Below are 18,630 nucleotides of genomic sequence, written 5' to 3' on the forward strand. Positions count from 1 at the left end.
CACAATCAGTCCTGCTCACGCATCACAGCAGTATCCAGTGATCGCTCGGACAGGATTTTCAATCAACTTAATTTGGCTAACTCTGGTAATACGCGACCAAAAACTAAGCAGTCGGGACTCTAGAGTATGACACTATCGTGCAAAGACGCGACGGCGTCGCACACGGTGCTCACCCAGAAGCGCTTCTGTGCGTACAGGGAGGCCAAGGGTGCGAGGAGCGTGACGAGCGCCCAGGCTGCGCAGCAGATGGCGGGCACCACTCCCGCCCTCTCCGAGAGCATCCAGAAGAGCAGCGGCAGCGTCAGGGCACCGCAAAGGGGCAGCGGCAGAGAGTACGCGCAGTTGCACAGCTGCAGGCAGTCCACACCCAGAAGGGAGGCCACGTACCCAGTAGGTTGGGCAGCCGCCGGGGAGAGCAGCGTCGCCTGCATGTCCCGGGTGTAGCAGTAATTCGCACGGATTTTTCCTATAACGCTCATAAGCACTAACGAAAAAAAAACTGCGGCAGAACCCACCTCACTATGACTTGCGTTTAGCATTGAATCAATATAGCGACACAACGTATTGCCACCGTCGAAACGAGTTATGTATATGAGGCGTGTACTTCAGCTGGACTCCTCGTTCGCGTTTCCATCAGAACACTCGGCGCCATCGAGCGCCACCGCGGAGAAGCGCGCGCGTGGCCTCCGAAATGCATGGCGCGCCGGTGCGTGCGAACGCTGAGAAACGCGTCATGCGGCAACCGGTCTCCTCGATCTATCGCGCTTCGATGATGATGATGATGATTTATTGGCATCCCCTTTGAAACGGGGCGGCGACAAATAGTCACCTAGCCTGCTTGGTTTAATCAGGTATACTATACCTGTTTTTTATCTAGCATTTTTGTATACCTCTCATTATTTTTCTTTTTCAAAAATTTACCTTGTACCGCTGCCTATGATTTTAAGAGATCAGGTCGTATCCATCTTTTCCCTGCTTTTTTTCCACCAGTACTCTAATCGTCTCTTGCTGATCTCTACGGCTGCTCTCTTTATATTTCCTTCCACTTTAAACCGAAGCGCTTCTGGGAGTTGCACGTTACCAACGGTTCTTGCTGGGTGGATCCCGTCACATTCCATTAGGATGTGCTCAGTGGTCTCTGGATCTTTACTGCAGCATACACATGTCTCATCTAGTTCCGAATATTTGTTCCGATATGTTTTCGTCCTTAGGCAACCGGCTCGAGCCTCAAATAGCAAGGCACTGCCCTTTGTGTTATCGTACAGATTGTCCCTTCTAATTTCTTCTCATTCTTGTAAATCTCCATTGTCCTTTTTGTTTCCATTCTTTGCATCCAATTCACGGTCTCTATTTCTCTCACTTTTTTTCTGATGACCCCTGGTTGTCTATTTACAGTTTCGATTATCCTGTACTTGGTTGCCAACTTCCTTGACTTCTTCCTCCATTCTGTGTCCACGCTTTTCATGTAGAGATACTTGTACACTTTAGCCGCCCATTTATTTTCATCCATGTTCCTGAGCCTTTCTTCAAAACTAATTTTGCTCTGTGCTTCTCTGACTTCAAAAGAGGCCCAACCCATGTCACCCTGCACTGCCTCATTTGTCGTATTACCGTGTGCTCCCAAAGCGAACCGGCCTATTAAATTTGGTTAACTTCCAAACCCGCCAATATATCCGATTTTAAGCATATAATGGCATTTGCGAATGTTAGCGCTGGCACCATTACTCTTTTCCAGATTCCACGCACCACCTCATACTTATTGTGGCCCCATAGTGCTCTGTGTTTCATTATTGCTGCATTCCGCTTCCCCTTTATTTTCAGATTATCTTGGTGGTTGCTTGAGTAATTCTTTCCTTCGTTTATGTGTACGCGGAGGTACTTATATTGCTTCACTATGGGTATTAATTGCTGTTGAATTGACACTACGAAGTTACTCGTGCGTTCATTAAAGATCATAATTCCTGATTTCTCTGTGCTAAACTTAAGGCCTAGATTTGGTGCTGCATTCCCACAGATATTCGCAAGTATCTGTAAATCTTTTTTATTGTCCGCTAGTAGCACAATGTCGTCTGAGTACATCAGTCCAGGGACCTTCTGTTGCACCATTTGTCCATTACGCATGTAGGATAAATCAAAACCTAATTCGCTGTTTTCCAGTCGTCTTTCTATACCCTTGACGTAAAGCGTGAACAACAATGGTGACAGAGGGCATCCTTGCTTCAATCCTTGGTGAATTCCCACCATTTCATTTCTTTCTTGACACGCTGCGCCATCTAGTGGAACTCGCGGGAAGTCCGCGCGCGGCCTCCGAGACGACAAGCGTGGCGGGCCCATAGAGTTTCTCACTATAACACCTAGAGGGTAAACAGGCGCCACTGTCTATGCGAGTTTCTTAAAGGGCGCCGTGCCCTCATGGGAATGACGGAATATGTGTTTGCGAGGCTTGTGTTGGGTTGGTGTTGAACGAGGCTTCGTCTAAAACGTGGATATGGCCACACAAATACTGCGTTCTTAAAATAAAATCTTCATAAACGGCTTTCATTCACGCATATTACATCTCTCAATAAAGTTTACTCACCTACAACGCAGGAACAAGCGAAGAAAAGCAACAACAGACGAGAAGTTGTTCTAAAGCGAGGGATAATCCTGTCGTCTGCCCTCCTACTTTAGCGGCCAGCTGATACTTTTTACGTTTCATATAATTGTGCATTAAATAGTAAGTCCTGAAAATTAAACAAAACACGTTTTTGTGTAATAATAAAGCTAAAGCAGTTTTTTTACGTGCTGTTTTAGCAGGAAATTAATCATTGTGACAGACGGAACGATGCTATAGCCAGGCGCGTTTTCAACGCTTTCTGGTTCTCCGAGAACGATGCCAATCCGAAGTCACAATATACTGGCATTCCCGTGGATACCACAGCGCAGCAGCGCCAGTTTTCCCTCTAGGTAATATAGTGAGAAACTCTGTAGGCGGGCCGGTGCCTGCGATCGCGGAGAATTGTTCATTCGCTTGCCGCACACTCAGGAGCACATACTCAGTGACTCAAGTTGGCGAGGCGCTCATTGAATAATGTCGCAACTCGCTAAAGAGTTTGCGTGAAGCCGTTCTTTGAAAAGTGTCCCAGGCAGGCGGGAAAACGGTTAGATACAGACGTACATAGACAGATAGCCTCTGGAAAGTACGTGAAGTACACTATAAGAATGCTAACGCATTAAAAACAGGTTTTAGTTCAACTCTTTTATCATTACGATAGGCGGAAATTCCGGCAGAGCGCGCATCACGATGAATGTTGACGTTAATGCGATTAGCATCAAAGCAATGAAGTGACGCACTGAATTGCCATCGCAGAGACGCGTTATGTCTCAGGCGTGTATGCAGTCGGGTCCCTCTCTCGCGCTTCCCACCGAACACGCAGCGCTATCTGTGCGCGCCGCCGCGAAGTCCGCGCGTGGCATGAGTGCGATTATACATTCAGACAAGATTGTCTGAGTGTATATAACCTGTGTTCGATCTCGCCCAGCACCAGGGAAATATTCAATAATTTTTTGTCACTGAAGAACGGCACATAGCCAGGGGCACATATCTAGTGTCCCAAGTTGAGGTGAAAGAGGTTCATTGAGCAGTTGGACATACCTAGTAACCCAAGTTGGTCCGACGGTAGCTTTCGAAACCTGTTCCCTCAGCACAGCAGCTCTGTGCTGCACAGTGACCCAAGCTGACATGGAAATGGTTAGATAGGCAGGCAAAAAATGTCCCTAAAGAATTCTAATTGCATTAACACTGCACGCAAGAATTCCATCCGCCTGGTTGAATGACTAGTGACCAAAATATTGCCGCCTGATCGTCTAAAGACTAAAGGACGTCCGTCTGTCCTTCGGTCCGCCTGATTGACGACCGATGGACGCACGACTTTCAGTCAGTCGGTCAGTAATGTCGGTTTAACACTCACTGTGCGAGTAGAAGTAGGCAAATCAATGATTACCTTTCGGAAGATTGTTCCTTGCAGAAGAGATCTGAAGCGGTTGCCAAAGATAGCCAGCAGCTCCATGTGGTAAGAAGAGATGAGCCACTCTCCCACGCAAGTTGCCACGAAGAGCAGCGATGCTATGATCATGTGGCTTTCGCCACTGGTCTTGATAAGTAGTCTAAAAAAGAAAAGGAGGCAAAGATAATAATAATAATAAGAAGAAGAAGAAGTCGCAGTTACGCCCAAAAGGCGAAGCATCGATTGCGACAGCAAATTAATCGACAGCTATAGCAAGTAAGGATAGTAGCTTTATCGGCTATATAAACTTGTAAGCATTCGCTAACTAACTAAATGAACACGCATGGTGTCACGTAGGCACAAGAAAACATGAACACATCTAACTCGATGACCACACACATTCGCTGTGAGAACGCTGGAGTGAGAAAGCGCGACGGTACCACCGATGTGAATGTTCCAGCGACGAACTTGTCTCGCTTCAACGTAAACAAAGCGGCAAAAACACAGGCGCACACGAAGCTATCAGCGCTCGGTGCACCCTGTACCTATCGCAGATCGCTTTTAAGATAGGGACCGCGCGGCCGCGCCCTACGCAGCCGCCGCGGGCGCAGAACGCATAGCGTTCGCCGCCAGCGTTTCCAGGCAAACATTATGGTTGCATAAGCTGCAGTTGCCGGCAAGCCGTGAGAAGCAGTCAGGGATCTTTGAACGCTATCGTGTTCCACTTTTTAAAGGCGAAGCTTAGGCATCCTCCAAAATTTTAAAACCTATTGTTAGTCATCGAAGATTGATGTGTTTATTTATAGTTTAATATTTTAACAGCGGATCTGTTTAAGCCGGCAGTAATGTGCGCCGCCTGCAACTGCGTTGCTTAGCAACCACCTCGGGGAGCGTTGCGCGCTATGCTCGGGAGAGAGAAAGAGAAAATGAGAGCGAGAGAGAGAAACAAATTGTAGCAGCACCAACGAGGCAACGCGCAGAGGCTCTGTCGACGCCATCCGCGCTTCTCCGTTTCCCCGCATTCGCGCCGAACGCTCGCGGTGTCCGTGACTGCAGCAGGTGCCTCTGGCGGCGGCTAGGCCGAGCTCCCACCAGCTGCGCGCTACTGCGCATGAGCGATGACGTCATCCCCGCATGTCGTAGGCTGCGCGCCGCCCGTAGACTGTGCATAGCTTTTGCCCCACTTCCCCTACGTGTGCTCGGACTGCAAGTGCTTCGCGAGGTTCCCCGATGCCACGAACCACGAGGAAATGCTTATAAACTTCGTATAACTTAGCATCACTTGGCATTACTTCGTATGACTTAGCATCACTTCGTATAGCCAGGACCAACTAGGAACCGATCAGCTCCGCTGTGTATTTAGGCTTGCGCCAGTAGTGCAAGCTACCCCGATTTTTTTTTGTCTTCTCTGCCTCTCTTCGTTGCCTCAAACACCACATAAGTATTAGCAAGCCGTGCATATAGCAAGGCTGACATCTTCAATTTTCATTAAACTCTTTCTCTCTCTCTCTCTATCTCTTTACTACGGCGTCTCTAATGGCCTGTGTGTTTCTTTGGGGCGTTGCACTTCGCCAATCTAACAATCAGTAAAACCTGAACAGCGTCAAAAAAGAATTGTGGCATGCTTAAGCTGGCCAAAGAGCTAACTTACCCGAGTGCATTGTCTCAAAGACCTCATAAGAAGTAGCAAGTCGTGCATAAGCAAGGCTGACATCTTCCATTTTCATTAAACTCTTTCTTTGATTGTCTCTCTCTACTACGGCGTCTTTGATAGGCTCTGTTCCAATGGGGCGCTGCACTTCACCAATAAAACAGTCAATAAAACCCGAGTGGTACCGAAAAATCGTCGTCTCCTTTAATGTGCACTTTAACGTGCAACTATATGTGCGTATTTGTTGTTTTTTCAGACGTGTTCCCCTACCCGAGAATAACTCGCTGCACGTAAAACATACATGCAATACACCACTCCAGTGGAAAGCATTTAACGAACGCGGTTGGTGGTTCTTCTGGCATCCACGTTTACTGGTGTTGCAGATGCGTGGGCACAACTTTCCCAGCTTGTTAGGGGCAAAAAACATATTGCACGCCGTGCCTACTTGCCACCTTCTTCAGATTGTGAGAGAGTTTATGGATGTAGGGGACCACCTCAGGTCTATGTGCCTTCGGTGATCCTCCGCCGTTGTAGTTCCCGTTCCACGCTTGAATTTTTGAAGGAGGGTTTCAGAAACACGCAAGACGAGCGGGAAACCCTGAGCCAAAAGACGGCTTACCGAGTTAAAACTGAGCCATCTGTGTGGGCACGATTTCTGGAAGCCGATTCCATACACATGACCGCTATTCCTCTCTTAATTGCTAATGTGCCGAGTCATAGGCAGTAGCCCTTCTTAGCCCGGGGTAGTATCCCCACAAACGGTCCATCACAGAACGTGATTTTAAGGTCTAAAAACGTAAAATTGAAGAGTCGGAAGCTTTCATGGGTAAACCCGAACCCGCGCAGTGCTAAAAAAAGATAAAACTTCACCTACGTGAGGAGTGCTCGCACGACTGTATCAAGTGCTTCGCGAGGTTCGCCCGGGATTTACAATGCCACGAACTTTGTCCCCACGAGGAAATGCGCGTTATAAACCAAGTTCGTCCATTTTGTAACTTAGCATCGGCAGGCTTGCCAGGGACATTACTTCCAACAGTATGACTTACAACCAAGCATCCCGAAGTTCCCTTTAGGACTATTGTATAGAGGGATCGTGGCAGAAGTGTGTCACCAGCTAGGCTTGTTGTGAACCCCATTTCTGGTCAAAAATCAGCTAGCCGTTTCTGTGTATTTGGTTTTGGTTTTCTGTTGAGGCTTGCGCCAGAATAACTGTTAGCAAGCTACCCCGACGTATCCTTTTCCGTTGATAATTTTTTTTTACTTTTTACTTGAATTCTACTTTTATTGTATTTGACTCTTTTTTGCCTGATGGCTCTTCTTGCGTAGCGCCTGGCCAAGGTGGACGACCACATAAGTAGTATGTTGAGCTTTTAAGCCCTGTGCATATAGCAAGGATGTGGGTTGCTTTCACCCATGACTTCCGGATCTTCAATTTTCATTTTTAACCTTAAAATCACGTCTTTCACGTCTGGGGATACTCCCACGGGCTAAGAAGGAGCTCTCTATCTCTCGGCACATTAAGACTAAGAGAGGAATAGCGGCGTGTATGGAATCTCTAATGGCCCACATGTGACGGTGTTTTAACAATCAGGTTGGCTGCAGGGTTTCGTTGCTTGACTTCGAAACCAATCAAGCGTAACGGGAATCAGTACCGGAAACCCTGAACAGCGTAGGCCCCAAAAAGAATTGTGGCATGCTTAAGCTGGCCAAAGCGCCAACTTACCCGAGTGCATTGTCTCAAAGACCTCATAAGAAGTAGCAAGTCGTGCATAAGCAAGGCTGACATCTTCCATTTTCATTAAACTTTTTCTTTGATTGTCTCTCTCTACTACGGCGTCTTTGATAGGCTCTGTTCCAATGGGGCGTTGCACTTCACCAATAAAACAGTCAATAAAACCCGATGGCACCCAAAAGAATCGTGCCCTGCTCAAGTTGGCAAAGGAGGTAACTTACTCGAGTGCAGGAACTCTTGTAAAGATGCAAAAGAAGTAAGCCACCGTGCACAGAGTCACGCGCAATGCGTCGATCCACAGCACCTTGAACACGTTGGTCAGGAAAGCCGGCTTCCTGGACCGAGACGTGCGCCTTTTCGGGAGACACAAGAAAGTACGATTCCGCGATCACCAACACAGAAAGACTTGCTCAATCTTCAGTTCGAGGCGCCTCAAATAGCCATGGTCTAGTGCATGGGGTACAACAAAGGTGCTGTCATAGACGTTTACGCATCGATCAGCAAGCGGAAGCGATCGAGACAACACGTAGCGAAGGTATACAAGAAAATGAGGGTTCATAGGAAGTCAGACATTTGGCTTTATGAAATGTGCGCCAACAAGGGACGTTTCAACCTAGAGTCAACCTTTCGACTAGGAAACTTGCCTTTGTTCGCGATTTTTTTCTTATTTTTTTAGCAGTATCGCCAAGTCGCGGCACAAAACTTTCCATTTCGAGATTCACCTCTTTCTCTCGAGTGTACGTACGTGCAAAAGAACTCATGGCTGCGTATGGGGGAGGGGGGGGGGGGGCAAGTACGATTTTGGACAATTCTACTCGAACAAAATGGCTCCAGCGGTAGTATGGTTCACCTAGCTAGCTTCATAGACCTCGATATAGGTAAGCGCGTACGCACATTTGCGCGTTTAGGATGACGGAGAATTTCGTAGCCCACTAATGATTACCCAAGATTATTAGAGGGACATCAAGCCGCTGCCGTTGTTCAGCCAGCACAAACTTTCATACCGTGCTACTACATCTAAATAAGATTGGTGTGGTTTAGCTTTGGTTAACCCTGGTTGATAGTGAAAGCTTCACTGTCCTGGCTAGGCCCATTGTCGAGCTGTGGCCGAGGTGTGGTTTCGCAATGATATACAGACATGTTTGCAATGAATGCAGTGTTTATTCATCATTTTTATGCCTATGAAGAAACAGCGGTTATCAGTAAAGTAATGAGACTTGGTTGCAACTCGCAGCCGGGCCCAACTCTACTCGGGCAACGGTGGCAATGTCTCCCTTCAGGGCTCCGTAAAGGCCTAAATATAGTCCGACGTAGCGTGAACGCACGCACACGTTATGTCACGTTGGCGAGAACAACAGCGGCTATAGTTCGACCGATGATTCGACGTACTGGGGCCGCCAACGTAAGCGGACGCGCGGCCAATGTGCTCCGACGCACCCGGCGTCAACGTAACCGGACGCGCAAGCAATGCGCTCCGACGCGCCCGGCGCCTGATGACGCTCGCCCGCGGGCCGATAACGTCGGACTATAAACGCGCCTTATTGCTCTCTTGTGGTTTGACCTCTAGCTCTCAAGGTGAAAACTGTTGAGTCGCCGACGGCTGCCCGAGGTAGTGTAATTAAGCGCTTCAAAAAAAAATGGCCGCATATCTGCTTGCTTCGCTGGAAATGATGTCGAAAGACGATAGTCTTCTGCTGGCCCTGATACATAAAACCCTCTCTTCTCCCCCCTCCCACCCCTCACGCTCTTCCCCTCCCCTTTCACTCTTCCCATGATGGATGCAATGGAGGTTTTGCTGAATTCAATTCAAATTTCCCTCGTTCTCTCTGCTCTCGCGCCATCTGTTGGGACCTTTTATTACTGTTGGCTTAAAGCCGGGTACAGAGCCGCGGCTTCAGTCGGCTTGTTTTTAACGTGTAGCGTCTCTTCGACACCATTTCTAACGCGTTGATTTTTCATTTACTAACGTAAAAACAAGTATAATGTGTATTCCTGATTAAATGAACGCTGCGGATCACGATTATGTACATATATTTTGCCTCAAATAGGCCTGAGGTTTCCTTTGCACTGTATAAAGCTGACGTGTATTACCCCGTGCCACCAGTGCTAGTAGCTTAGTTGGTTTAGGCCGGGCGGTTGAATCGGTTTTGGCCGGGCGGTCATAGAATCGAGTGACAGCCAGGCACAGACAGACAAACTTTTTGGCGTTTAGGTAGCCCAAGAATGACTATCGTCTTTAAAAGCCACTAAGCGATGATGATTTTTACTTGTTCAGAAGTTTGTTTTTATTTATTTTTATGCCGGGGTCCACAAGACTACTGTCTTTCCGTGAATCCCAATACACGACCATAATACAAAGGAAGAAAAAGTTATAAATTTGGAAATCAACCCACGACCTCTCGGTCCGCGAGATAGCGCCGAGCGTTTAAAGCGACAACGATTTGCAGGGACACAGACGCGCCTTTAGTACAAGGAAAAAAATGACAGCAGATCAGTGAACACACTACGAGCCTCGTGCCAGCATGAAGGGACGCTGATCAAGAGTGGGCGAAGCTCCGGTAGGAAATCATCGGAGGCTCAATTACCGCGCTTAAGGGACGATTCAGTTACGTGCTTTGTCTTGCGCGTTGTAGCACAAACGCGTTATGAAACGTGCAGGCGTACTCTCAACGCCTAGTAAGACATTATATATCAATGGGGAGACACGTTTCACTTTCGTGTTCTATACCGATTCCTATATAAGAGGATCAACCACATTTTTTATACATACTGCGTCCAAAGGAGACAGGGATTTAGTACAAGGAAAAAAATCACAGCATATCCACGGGGTGAATGATGATGAGTGGGCGAAGCTCCGGAGGGAATCATCGGATCTCCCGCTTAAGGGGACGCTAGCACAAACGCGTTAGAAACGTGCAGTACTCTCTAGTAAGGGGGAGCGGCCACAGCGTCTTACGCAGCCATTTACACATGCCGGAACGTGCACCGCGTTTGCCGACGCCATCACATGACTGCTGAGAGAGTATACCCCCCGTATTCATAAACGCTCCTCGACTTGAACTTGACTTGCCACCGCTTTGGGCAGCGCGTTCGAAACGCGTTGAAGGTAAGGTGGAGAGGCCACAGCGTCTTACACCAGCTTCTTACACGGGCCGTAACGCGCTAGCACAAACGCGTTAGAAACGCGCTAGAAACGCGGCCTTTCGTTAATGTTGGGTATTTATAGCCATCGTGGTGCGTTTGTCCATGTCCGCTTCGTGGCGTAGTGGGCTAACGCCGCGCGCTCGGAAGCGAGGGGTCCCTGGTTCGATTCCGCGCTACGGACACAACTTCGGAATTTTTTTCTCATTTTTCTCAGACTGGTTACACACTACTACTACGACGACGGGGACGGAACGGGTGCCGCTATAAGGAGCTTCGCTCCTAAAAAAACAACAAATAAGCATGGTGCAACTAGACGTCGTCCAATCTACAGAAGCAAGTTATACCGCAAATTCTGCAAGGGTAAATTGTACAGACAAAATGACATTGGCACTTGAGTTAAATGAAAACAAAGTCAACAATATGAAACTTTTCTAAAATTGTGAGGCTAGCAAATCACTTTCGATTAGTTCAGAGAAATGGGCTAAGGATGTGCTACTGGTAATGGAGGGGGTCAGGTTATTCCATTCTCTGATCGCCAGGGGAAAAACTGTTGTTTATGCAATTTTGTTAAAATACAATCCGCATAAGGTGGCGAATCAACCGGGGGAATACTTTTAACGTTATCGGACCTCAAGATTGTGATTTGCCTAGAAGTGCAGCTTTCATGCACCCAGACGGCTTGCTAATAAGCATTTCGGTCTTTCTTTAGAAGTAGCGACAAATGGGGGTGCATGCACCCTTCCAGGAATAGAATGGGGACAAGGCATTGAACTTGGCGAAAGTCCCTTGAGAGATCTTACCAAGGCAATTTACTAGCTATTTACATAAAACTCCAAGAAACGGAAAGTGGTCATTAAGGTGACTAAAACCGTGGCGAAATTTGGGGACTTTTTCACAAAGTTACCAACACTCGAACTTTTGCTGACGAAGAAAACTCCCCTTTGTGGAAACGCTGACTACAGGCTTTAGCTTCCCTTGTTCGTTCACCATAGTCCATAGCAATTCATGGCGATAAACAACTGGCACGTCTCGTGGCCGGGAAAAGTAGAGACTCAGGAACGTCCGTTTTCGCGCATATCTAAGCATACAGGCCGTGGGCCGAAAGTGCTATATCCTCGCGTAACCTGAGCACAGTTTAGGGACACAATAATTTCACGTTGCAGTGACCGTAAAGAATCAGTCACTGCCAAAACAGACAGTCACGATTCTAACTCTTTATTGGGAGCATTTCTGACTCGGAAAATAAGTATGAATCAGAATGCAAAGACAGAGCGGGAACCTCTTGCGCCGAGCAATAACTGTGTACCAGTAGGTATGCATCCCGGTGAGAAAATGTCTACCGGAAAAAGATAAACAATGACATGTGTCAATAGCTTACCAAGTGGACTCTCATTGCTTTCCCGTATCTTAACAATGTGAAAACCCTACGTTTACGTTTTTCTTTAATACCACGGTTAGATGCTGAAAGCGACTTTTCCATGTGGGTGGGCAATATTACCACCTCTTCATGTTTGTTATGCTGAAAATACTTTTCTTTTTATAATTACAGATATGAAGATTAAGCGTTTTGGGATGGAGGGTTGGTATGTCGATCCGATCTGTATCCTAGATTTCAAGGCCATCTCGTAGCATTCGAAGTGCTCTTCAAGGGTATTTTTTATCCCCAATGACGACTGAATGCTCCAGACAAAAATAGCGTCCACTTTTAAACGGCAACGGCTAGAACATGATTCAAGCATTTTCATGCGGTTGCGTATGTATCTGATTTCGTATCCGTTCTGAATATTTTGTGTAATCGCCTCTGAGTTTTGCTTAAGATTTAAGACAATTGAAACTTAATGTACGAGTGATCTGAGCAAATGGTCATTGTGCTTAGCGGTAAAATTGTCTGAAAAAGACAGGCCAGGCGGATAGTAAAAAAAAAGGAAAAAAGAAAAAATAGAACGCTAAAGAAAATAGAATGTACAGTTTTGGACAACCCGAAGAGCTATAATAACGACGGCCGCACATAATTCATATTTATATAGTCAATTAAACGAACTGTAACAACGTTCTAATAATAACTGCGCTAATTGCGTACATTTCTGTCATACCCTTTTGGCAGCCGTGACGTCAGGGCCTCTACCATGTATCTGCAATGGAAGCCCCTTCGCAGCAACGGAATTTCCAGCATCGAAGATTCTTTTTTCTTCCTCGCCTCACGGAACGTCCTGCGCCAAAAGGAAGAACTCAGTTCGGAACCTAAACGAGACATGACCATAACGGCAAACATTTTTTTGGGTCCGCTTACGGGAAGAGAGACAGGCATGCTATCTTGGAGAAGACCGATACGCTGTCCTCGTCCAGAAACCCTTGGTAGACCTGTGCACAGGAATGTGAAGATGAAACACAGAAATGGTTTCCATTTACCTTATTTGTACATTTCAATGAAACATGACAATTATCTCATGCTTTCCCCTATACCCCTATGATTTCTCCGGCTCCATTGCCTATTTCTTCGCGTGGTAGTGACTCAGAAAATACTGAGCTCCTTCAATCCCCTTCTTCTTGCCTATTGTATGGCCAGGGCCTCGAATTAGGAACTGTTAACGCCATGCTGCAGCGCACACGGGCTTATTGGCCAGCTGTCTAATATTATAAGCTCGCTGCTATGTGACACAAGCCGTCAGAGGGATGTCACACAACCGCCTCCTTCCGTACTTCATTGTTTAGGTGATGAATTAAGTAATAAGCCCTCCCCCCCATTACTTTTATATTGAGGTCAATGGACGATCGTCCCCGTCTGGCTTGGAGGACATCGACAGATAGTGTCTGAGTCCGGCGTCATGTGTGTGCTGGAAACTTACGTGAACGGAGTTTGGCCTGGAGATGACGTGGTCACGTATGCCAGCGCCAATGAAATTTCCGGCTGTACAGACCGTCAGCAAGTAGGTGACGACTAGGACGCCTTTGCTGATGCAGTCGTCAGCGAGAGCGATTTCCTGAAAGAAGAAAGAAGACTTCTAGAAAAAATTAATGTCTCGCTACAAGGATCTAGATTTCAATAGGTGGCTAATATGCTTTGTTGGTAGACTGAAACGTGAGACCAGACAAGACTTGCGTGCGCAACCAGAGTGCCACCTTACCATAATTGATATTCTACGCTAGGGATATCTCGAACTCGAATCCCTCCCAACCTCCCTCTTTTAGACCGCTGAAAAAATCGATGGTTTGACGATATCTCGTGTGGTCAGCTAATGAAGGCCACTGACCAAAAAGGTGCTGTTGCTACGTATAAGTCGTTACCGCTTCCTTACGAAAGCCAAAGCGCCTAATACTTGTTAAAAATACCTTTTTATCGGCGTTCCCTCCCGCTGTGGCGAAAGTCTGAGTATCCTTTTTTTTTTTTTTTTTTTTTTGAAAGCTGCCCACTCTCCATGACACGAAAATATTCTGTCTTCGTTCTGGGGTTTTAAGTGCCAAAACCAGTTCTGATTATGAGGCACGCCGTAGTGGAGGGCTCCGTATTGATTTCGACCATCTGAGGTTCCTTACCGTGCACTACAACGCAAGCACACGGACGTTATTGCGTGTCCCCTCCATAGAAATGCGGCCACCGCAGCCGGGATTCGATCCCGAAAATAGTACAGTGGATTGAAAGAAATAAATCAGTTTTGTGTTTGCGCACCCTTTCTTCCTCAAAATTCTTCTGTCTTCCTTTTTAAGCTTTAAAAAGGAGAAATATATTCAACATTAAACTTAACGTTTGAAACCAGCATTCTTAAGTGCTGCTATTCAATTGTTAACTTTCACAACTGAAAGCCATTGCCTTCTTAAATTCGAAATAAAAGTGCCGATATGTTTTTCTTACCTGATTCTTTCGCAGATACGTGCATTCTCGCACTGCGTCGAGAAGCGTAGCTGTAGTCAAGAATCCCAGCAACGTGCATACGAACCCCGACGGTGGAAGGCAACGCCTCCATCGTATCCACACGACAAGCAACAGGGCCATCTGTTGAAAAGTGAAATCGATAGGCTCATTTAACATTAAAGATGGGCTTTCAGCAATGCGGCCAGATTGGAAAGAAGTGGAACCGTAATAGCTTCGTGCCACATGTTTAATAGCGTTCCGTCTCATAACGTGCAAGACGACATCGCAGACAGAAAATAGATGTACGTTAAATTTATATGAAACCGATTTAAGTCGGGTCGTGTTGCCTCGTCGGGGCGAAAACCGTTTATCAGGTTTTCGCCCCGAGATAGCGGGTCTGGTCGAGTTCAGTCTAACTGTCCGGCATGGGTTGACTCGCCCAAACCGTTGAGCAAGATGCTTATACACGTAGTCGCGTCCGGTTGGGCCAGCTCGACATCTGACTCAATCCGCTTGCGTGTAGCTCATGTAAACGAAGCTAGAGATTATTATTATTATTATTATTATTATTATTATTATTATTATTATTATTATTATTATTATTATTATTATTATTATTATTATTATTATTATTATTAATTGTGCAAACATATACAAACACCACAAAGAGAAAGAAAAGCGGGCCACCACGCCCACACGCCTGCAAAGGAGAGAAAAGAGAGAGAAAAACAGGATAAATATAAAAGAAAAAAAAGGGGAGACGCATGCACACCACAACACATCACATAGTCACACGCAGAGTAACAGCATCACGGACGAGAGTCTAGTCCCGTGGATGACAAGAAATCCAGCACAGCTTTGTGAGCCTCATATCGAGTTGAAGCACGTCCCTTTGGAAACACGATGCCATGTACCGCAGTTCGAGGAAGATTAAGTTGTCGGGAACTTGCTCAGCAGCACAGGGCGACAACTGTGGAATGTTGGGCATTCTAACAGCAAGTGCTCAAGCGTTTCATTGTATCCAGATCTCGCTGGAAGCACGCAGCTATCTTATATTACTACCGTGCAGTCCAGCTCATGTCAGCCAATCAATAACGAAATCCTCCGATAAAGATGCTTCAAGGTAGGTTGACAGCGCAAGGCCAGAAGAAGGGACAGAAGAGAGAACACAGCACTGATCTTTCTTCTGTCCCCTCTTCTGGCCTTGCGCTGTCAACCTACCTTGAAGCATGTTTTACCAACAAGCCCAAGCTTACACCCTTCTACCGATAAAGAGCTCGCCCATTGTGCACCTCTAACCCTTTCCGCGACATACGGTTCCGTTCAGTCGGGTTGACGCGAAGGGAGATCACAGGCAGACAACGGAGGAGCCAAGCTTGTTGCTGGTTGACTGACGCGAGACATATAGCTTTCGCCACACTGCACTGAATCAGAGATACAAAGTTTACTGATGCTGCATTCGACGCTCCAGTTCTCCAAGTAATATGTTCTTTGCATTGATCCGGTGCTCGGTGTCGTCCGACTCATTGTGTAGTGTGGCGAGAATGAGCGCACCGTCTTCATAGTCCACGCTCCGTTGGTCTCCGGTTTCTGTAGGTAAGAATTTTTTCTTGTGACTGAGTCCTTTAATTAATGCATGGCTTGTGCGGGGTAAATCAAAAGGGAGTGACCTTAGAGGAGTTCTACACGCGCATGTGTTTGTTCAAGATGTAGTGTTGTTGTTGATGATGGTGTTGCAGGGGCGTAGCCAGAAATTTTTTTCGGGGGGGAGGGGGGTTCACCGGCCCGATCGGGGGGGGGGGAGGGGGGGGGGGGGCAAGCCTCTGCTAAATATCGGTAGTTTAAGCAGACTCTATACATGTATATCAAAGATATGGAACCCCCCCCCCCCCCCCCCTCGCGTGTGCGTGTGCTTGTGAAGAAATTAAGTAAAAAGTAAAGTAAGCTCAGTAAATACAGCAAGTACGACAGGTACAGTGGGCGTTTGGAGCAACGGTCTCTCATCGCGCCACTGAATGGACCAGTCTTCGAAAACGCATCATTGAGACGACCCGCCCGATCGGAGAAGACATCATTAATTGTTAATTTTCGTTAAGCGTAGATGGCGTCGTCCTCGTCGGGGCGAAGTGCGTTTCACAAGTCAAGGACGGCTATACGCGTGAAAATGCACGTGTGACCAGGCTATAACTACTCCCATAGCAATAGCTTGTTCGCTGGGTCTTTGCGCTAGAAAAATTAAATACGCGCAAAAACGCGTAAGGCTTTTTTTTTTTTCGAAGCTTTCGTCGTCCTGCCCCCTCATACGAGAGGGTTGCATTTCCTGCGGCAAGTGCATGGGCCGCTGTGTCTTCCGCTGTGTGCGAGCGTGCAGCCGTCATTTGCCTTTACGTCAACAGATTCAGAATTGTACAGTATATTTCACCGCACACCATAGATATGGCATATGTACGCATTTTAAGTAGTGCGTGCAACTCATTTCTGCTTCACTTACGCGGGTGCAAACAGGAAGCGGCCTTGTACCTCACAGAATCTCGACTGATTGGTGTACTAGTGATGCAGGAATGAACTCCGGTCTTGTTCAGTGCATGTCCACATAATGAATTTCTCAGGACGCGGGAACTGCGACGAAAACTGTCAGCGCCTGCAACAAGAGTTTACTTACGCTGTACTGCGCACAGCAGTAATTCATGCTTGTCGGCTGTCTGTTTCGTGCATTCTGTTGCGAGTCGGTGGAATTTTACTGCTGTCATCAACCCCTTCGTGTGTACATTGTTGGTTTGGGATTCCACAACAAAACAGCAACTACCAGCCTACCGTAAGTGCTGGTTTGGGATTCAACAACACAACAGTAATTACCAACCTTTCGTAGGGACGCAATCGCAAACAAGCGACGTTTCTCGCGCAGACTAAGCCTACGTTCACACTTGGGAAGCGGCAAGCGGGCGGAAAGGCCAAAGCGGCCGGAAAAGATTTTCCGCGCCTGTCTAAGTTGTTCACATTTGTTTTGCTACCGCCGCGGCCGCCGCTGCCGTTTTCGTCCAGATCCATCTAGTCTGCGTACGTTTGTCGGCGTTGTGGCGCTCATTATCCCATTATTTCGAGCGGTATGTTCATTCTTTGACCCACGTACCATCATCAAAAGTGATCATTTTACGCAAATTCGCGTGTCATCTGCGACCTTCGGTAAATTCCTCGTTGGCGTTCCGTAATTCTTCTCACACGGACGCGGTAGCGCTGAGTCACAGGTTGGTGCCTAGGCGTGATAATATTTCTTTAATAGCTTTTATTTACAAGTCGTAATAACATTTCATCATTTCGTATTGTCGGCGCCTCCAGGACACCAAAGGGGCAACGGGAACACCACAGCTAAAACCCAGGCTGGCCCTTGTGTTGGGGCTCGCCAAAGCCTGCGCGTCCTACGTGAGACCTACGTTCCCAATCTATCGTCGCGACGAGAAAAGCACCCCGCGACTTCTGCAACATACCGTACACGTGCGAGGAGAATTATGGAGCGCCAACGAGGAATCTGCCTAACTATTGTCTGCCGTGGAAGTGGAAGAAGAAATGGCTTTTATACTTCTACCTACTTGTTTTCTAGAAATGGACAATGAATAAAGGGAAGACGCGGACACCTCGGAAGCGGCGGTGGTGGGTTCGCCTGGCTTTGCAAAAGCGCGAGAAGTTGGGTCACGCCAAGGCTTCGTTGCCGCACCTCCGGTCGCGCGACGTTGAATACTATCGCGAGTATTGCTGACAGCACGTTTTAGTGCCACTATTGTCGTAGAGCAAGGGCTGGTTCTTGATCGCGTCTATCAGCATTACAGCCTACACTGTAAAATTTTCGGGAGGGGGGTTTGAATCCCCCCCCCCCCCCCCCCCCCCCCCTTGGCTACGCCCCTGTGGTGTAGTGTATACTCATAAAGGGGGTAGACAAAAATTGAACGGCAGAAGAGTACCTACAAGAAATAATTAAGTTGAAGAGAGAAAGGAAGAAATTGAAGACGCAAAAAACTAAACGGAACAGTGCTTTCTGGAAAACCGCGCCTAAACTATTCGAAGGCCGCTGGAGATCGGAAACAGAGAAAGCCTATCAGAAAAAAATGGTGCGGCCTCTCGCCAGAGCATTTGGAAGCGGAAGCACGCCAGCCTCGCTAATGTTGCGGAAGAACATGCTGGACACACAAGTCACGAACATGAGAAATTACCGGGAGAGGTGAAATATAGATAAAACCTTGTCAGATCAAACACACATTTTAGAATGTATGTG

At 47.2% G+C, this 18,630-nt stretch overlaps 1 protein-coding gene across 1 annotated transcript in view; it reads right to left on the reverse strand.

The window, feature by feature from the left end:
- Positions 1 to 18,630, reverse strand: part of LOC119430893 (multidrug resistance-associated protein 1-like) — a 50,400-nt gene that overhangs the window by 13,530 nt on the left and 18,240 nt on the right. The window contains exons 4-10 of the mRNA XM_037698358.2: positions 14,364 to 14,504; positions 13,360 to 13,494; positions 12,804 to 12,874; positions 12,607 to 12,723; positions 7,591 to 7,722; positions 3,984 to 4,146; positions 174 to 425 (exon numbers count right to left, since the gene is read on the reverse strand). Coding sequence (XP_037554286.2) covers positions 174 to 425; positions 3,984 to 4,146; positions 7,591 to 7,722; positions 12,607 to 12,723; positions 12,804 to 12,874; positions 13,360 to 13,494; positions 14,364 to 14,504 — 1,011 coding nt within the window. The remainder of the gene's footprint in view (positions 1 to 173; positions 426 to 3,983; positions 4,147 to 7,590; positions 7,723 to 12,606; positions 12,724 to 12,803; positions 12,875 to 13,359; positions 13,495 to 14,363; positions 14,505 to 18,630) is intronic.

The sequence above is a fragment of the Dermacentor silvarum genome, chromosome 10 (assembly GCF_013339745.2).
Source record: "Dermacentor silvarum isolate Dsil-2018 chromosome 10, BIME_Dsil_1.4, whole genome shotgun sequence".
NCBI classification, from domain to species: domain Eukaryota; kingdom Metazoa; phylum Arthropoda; class Arachnida; order Ixodida; family Ixodidae; genus Dermacentor; species Dermacentor silvarum.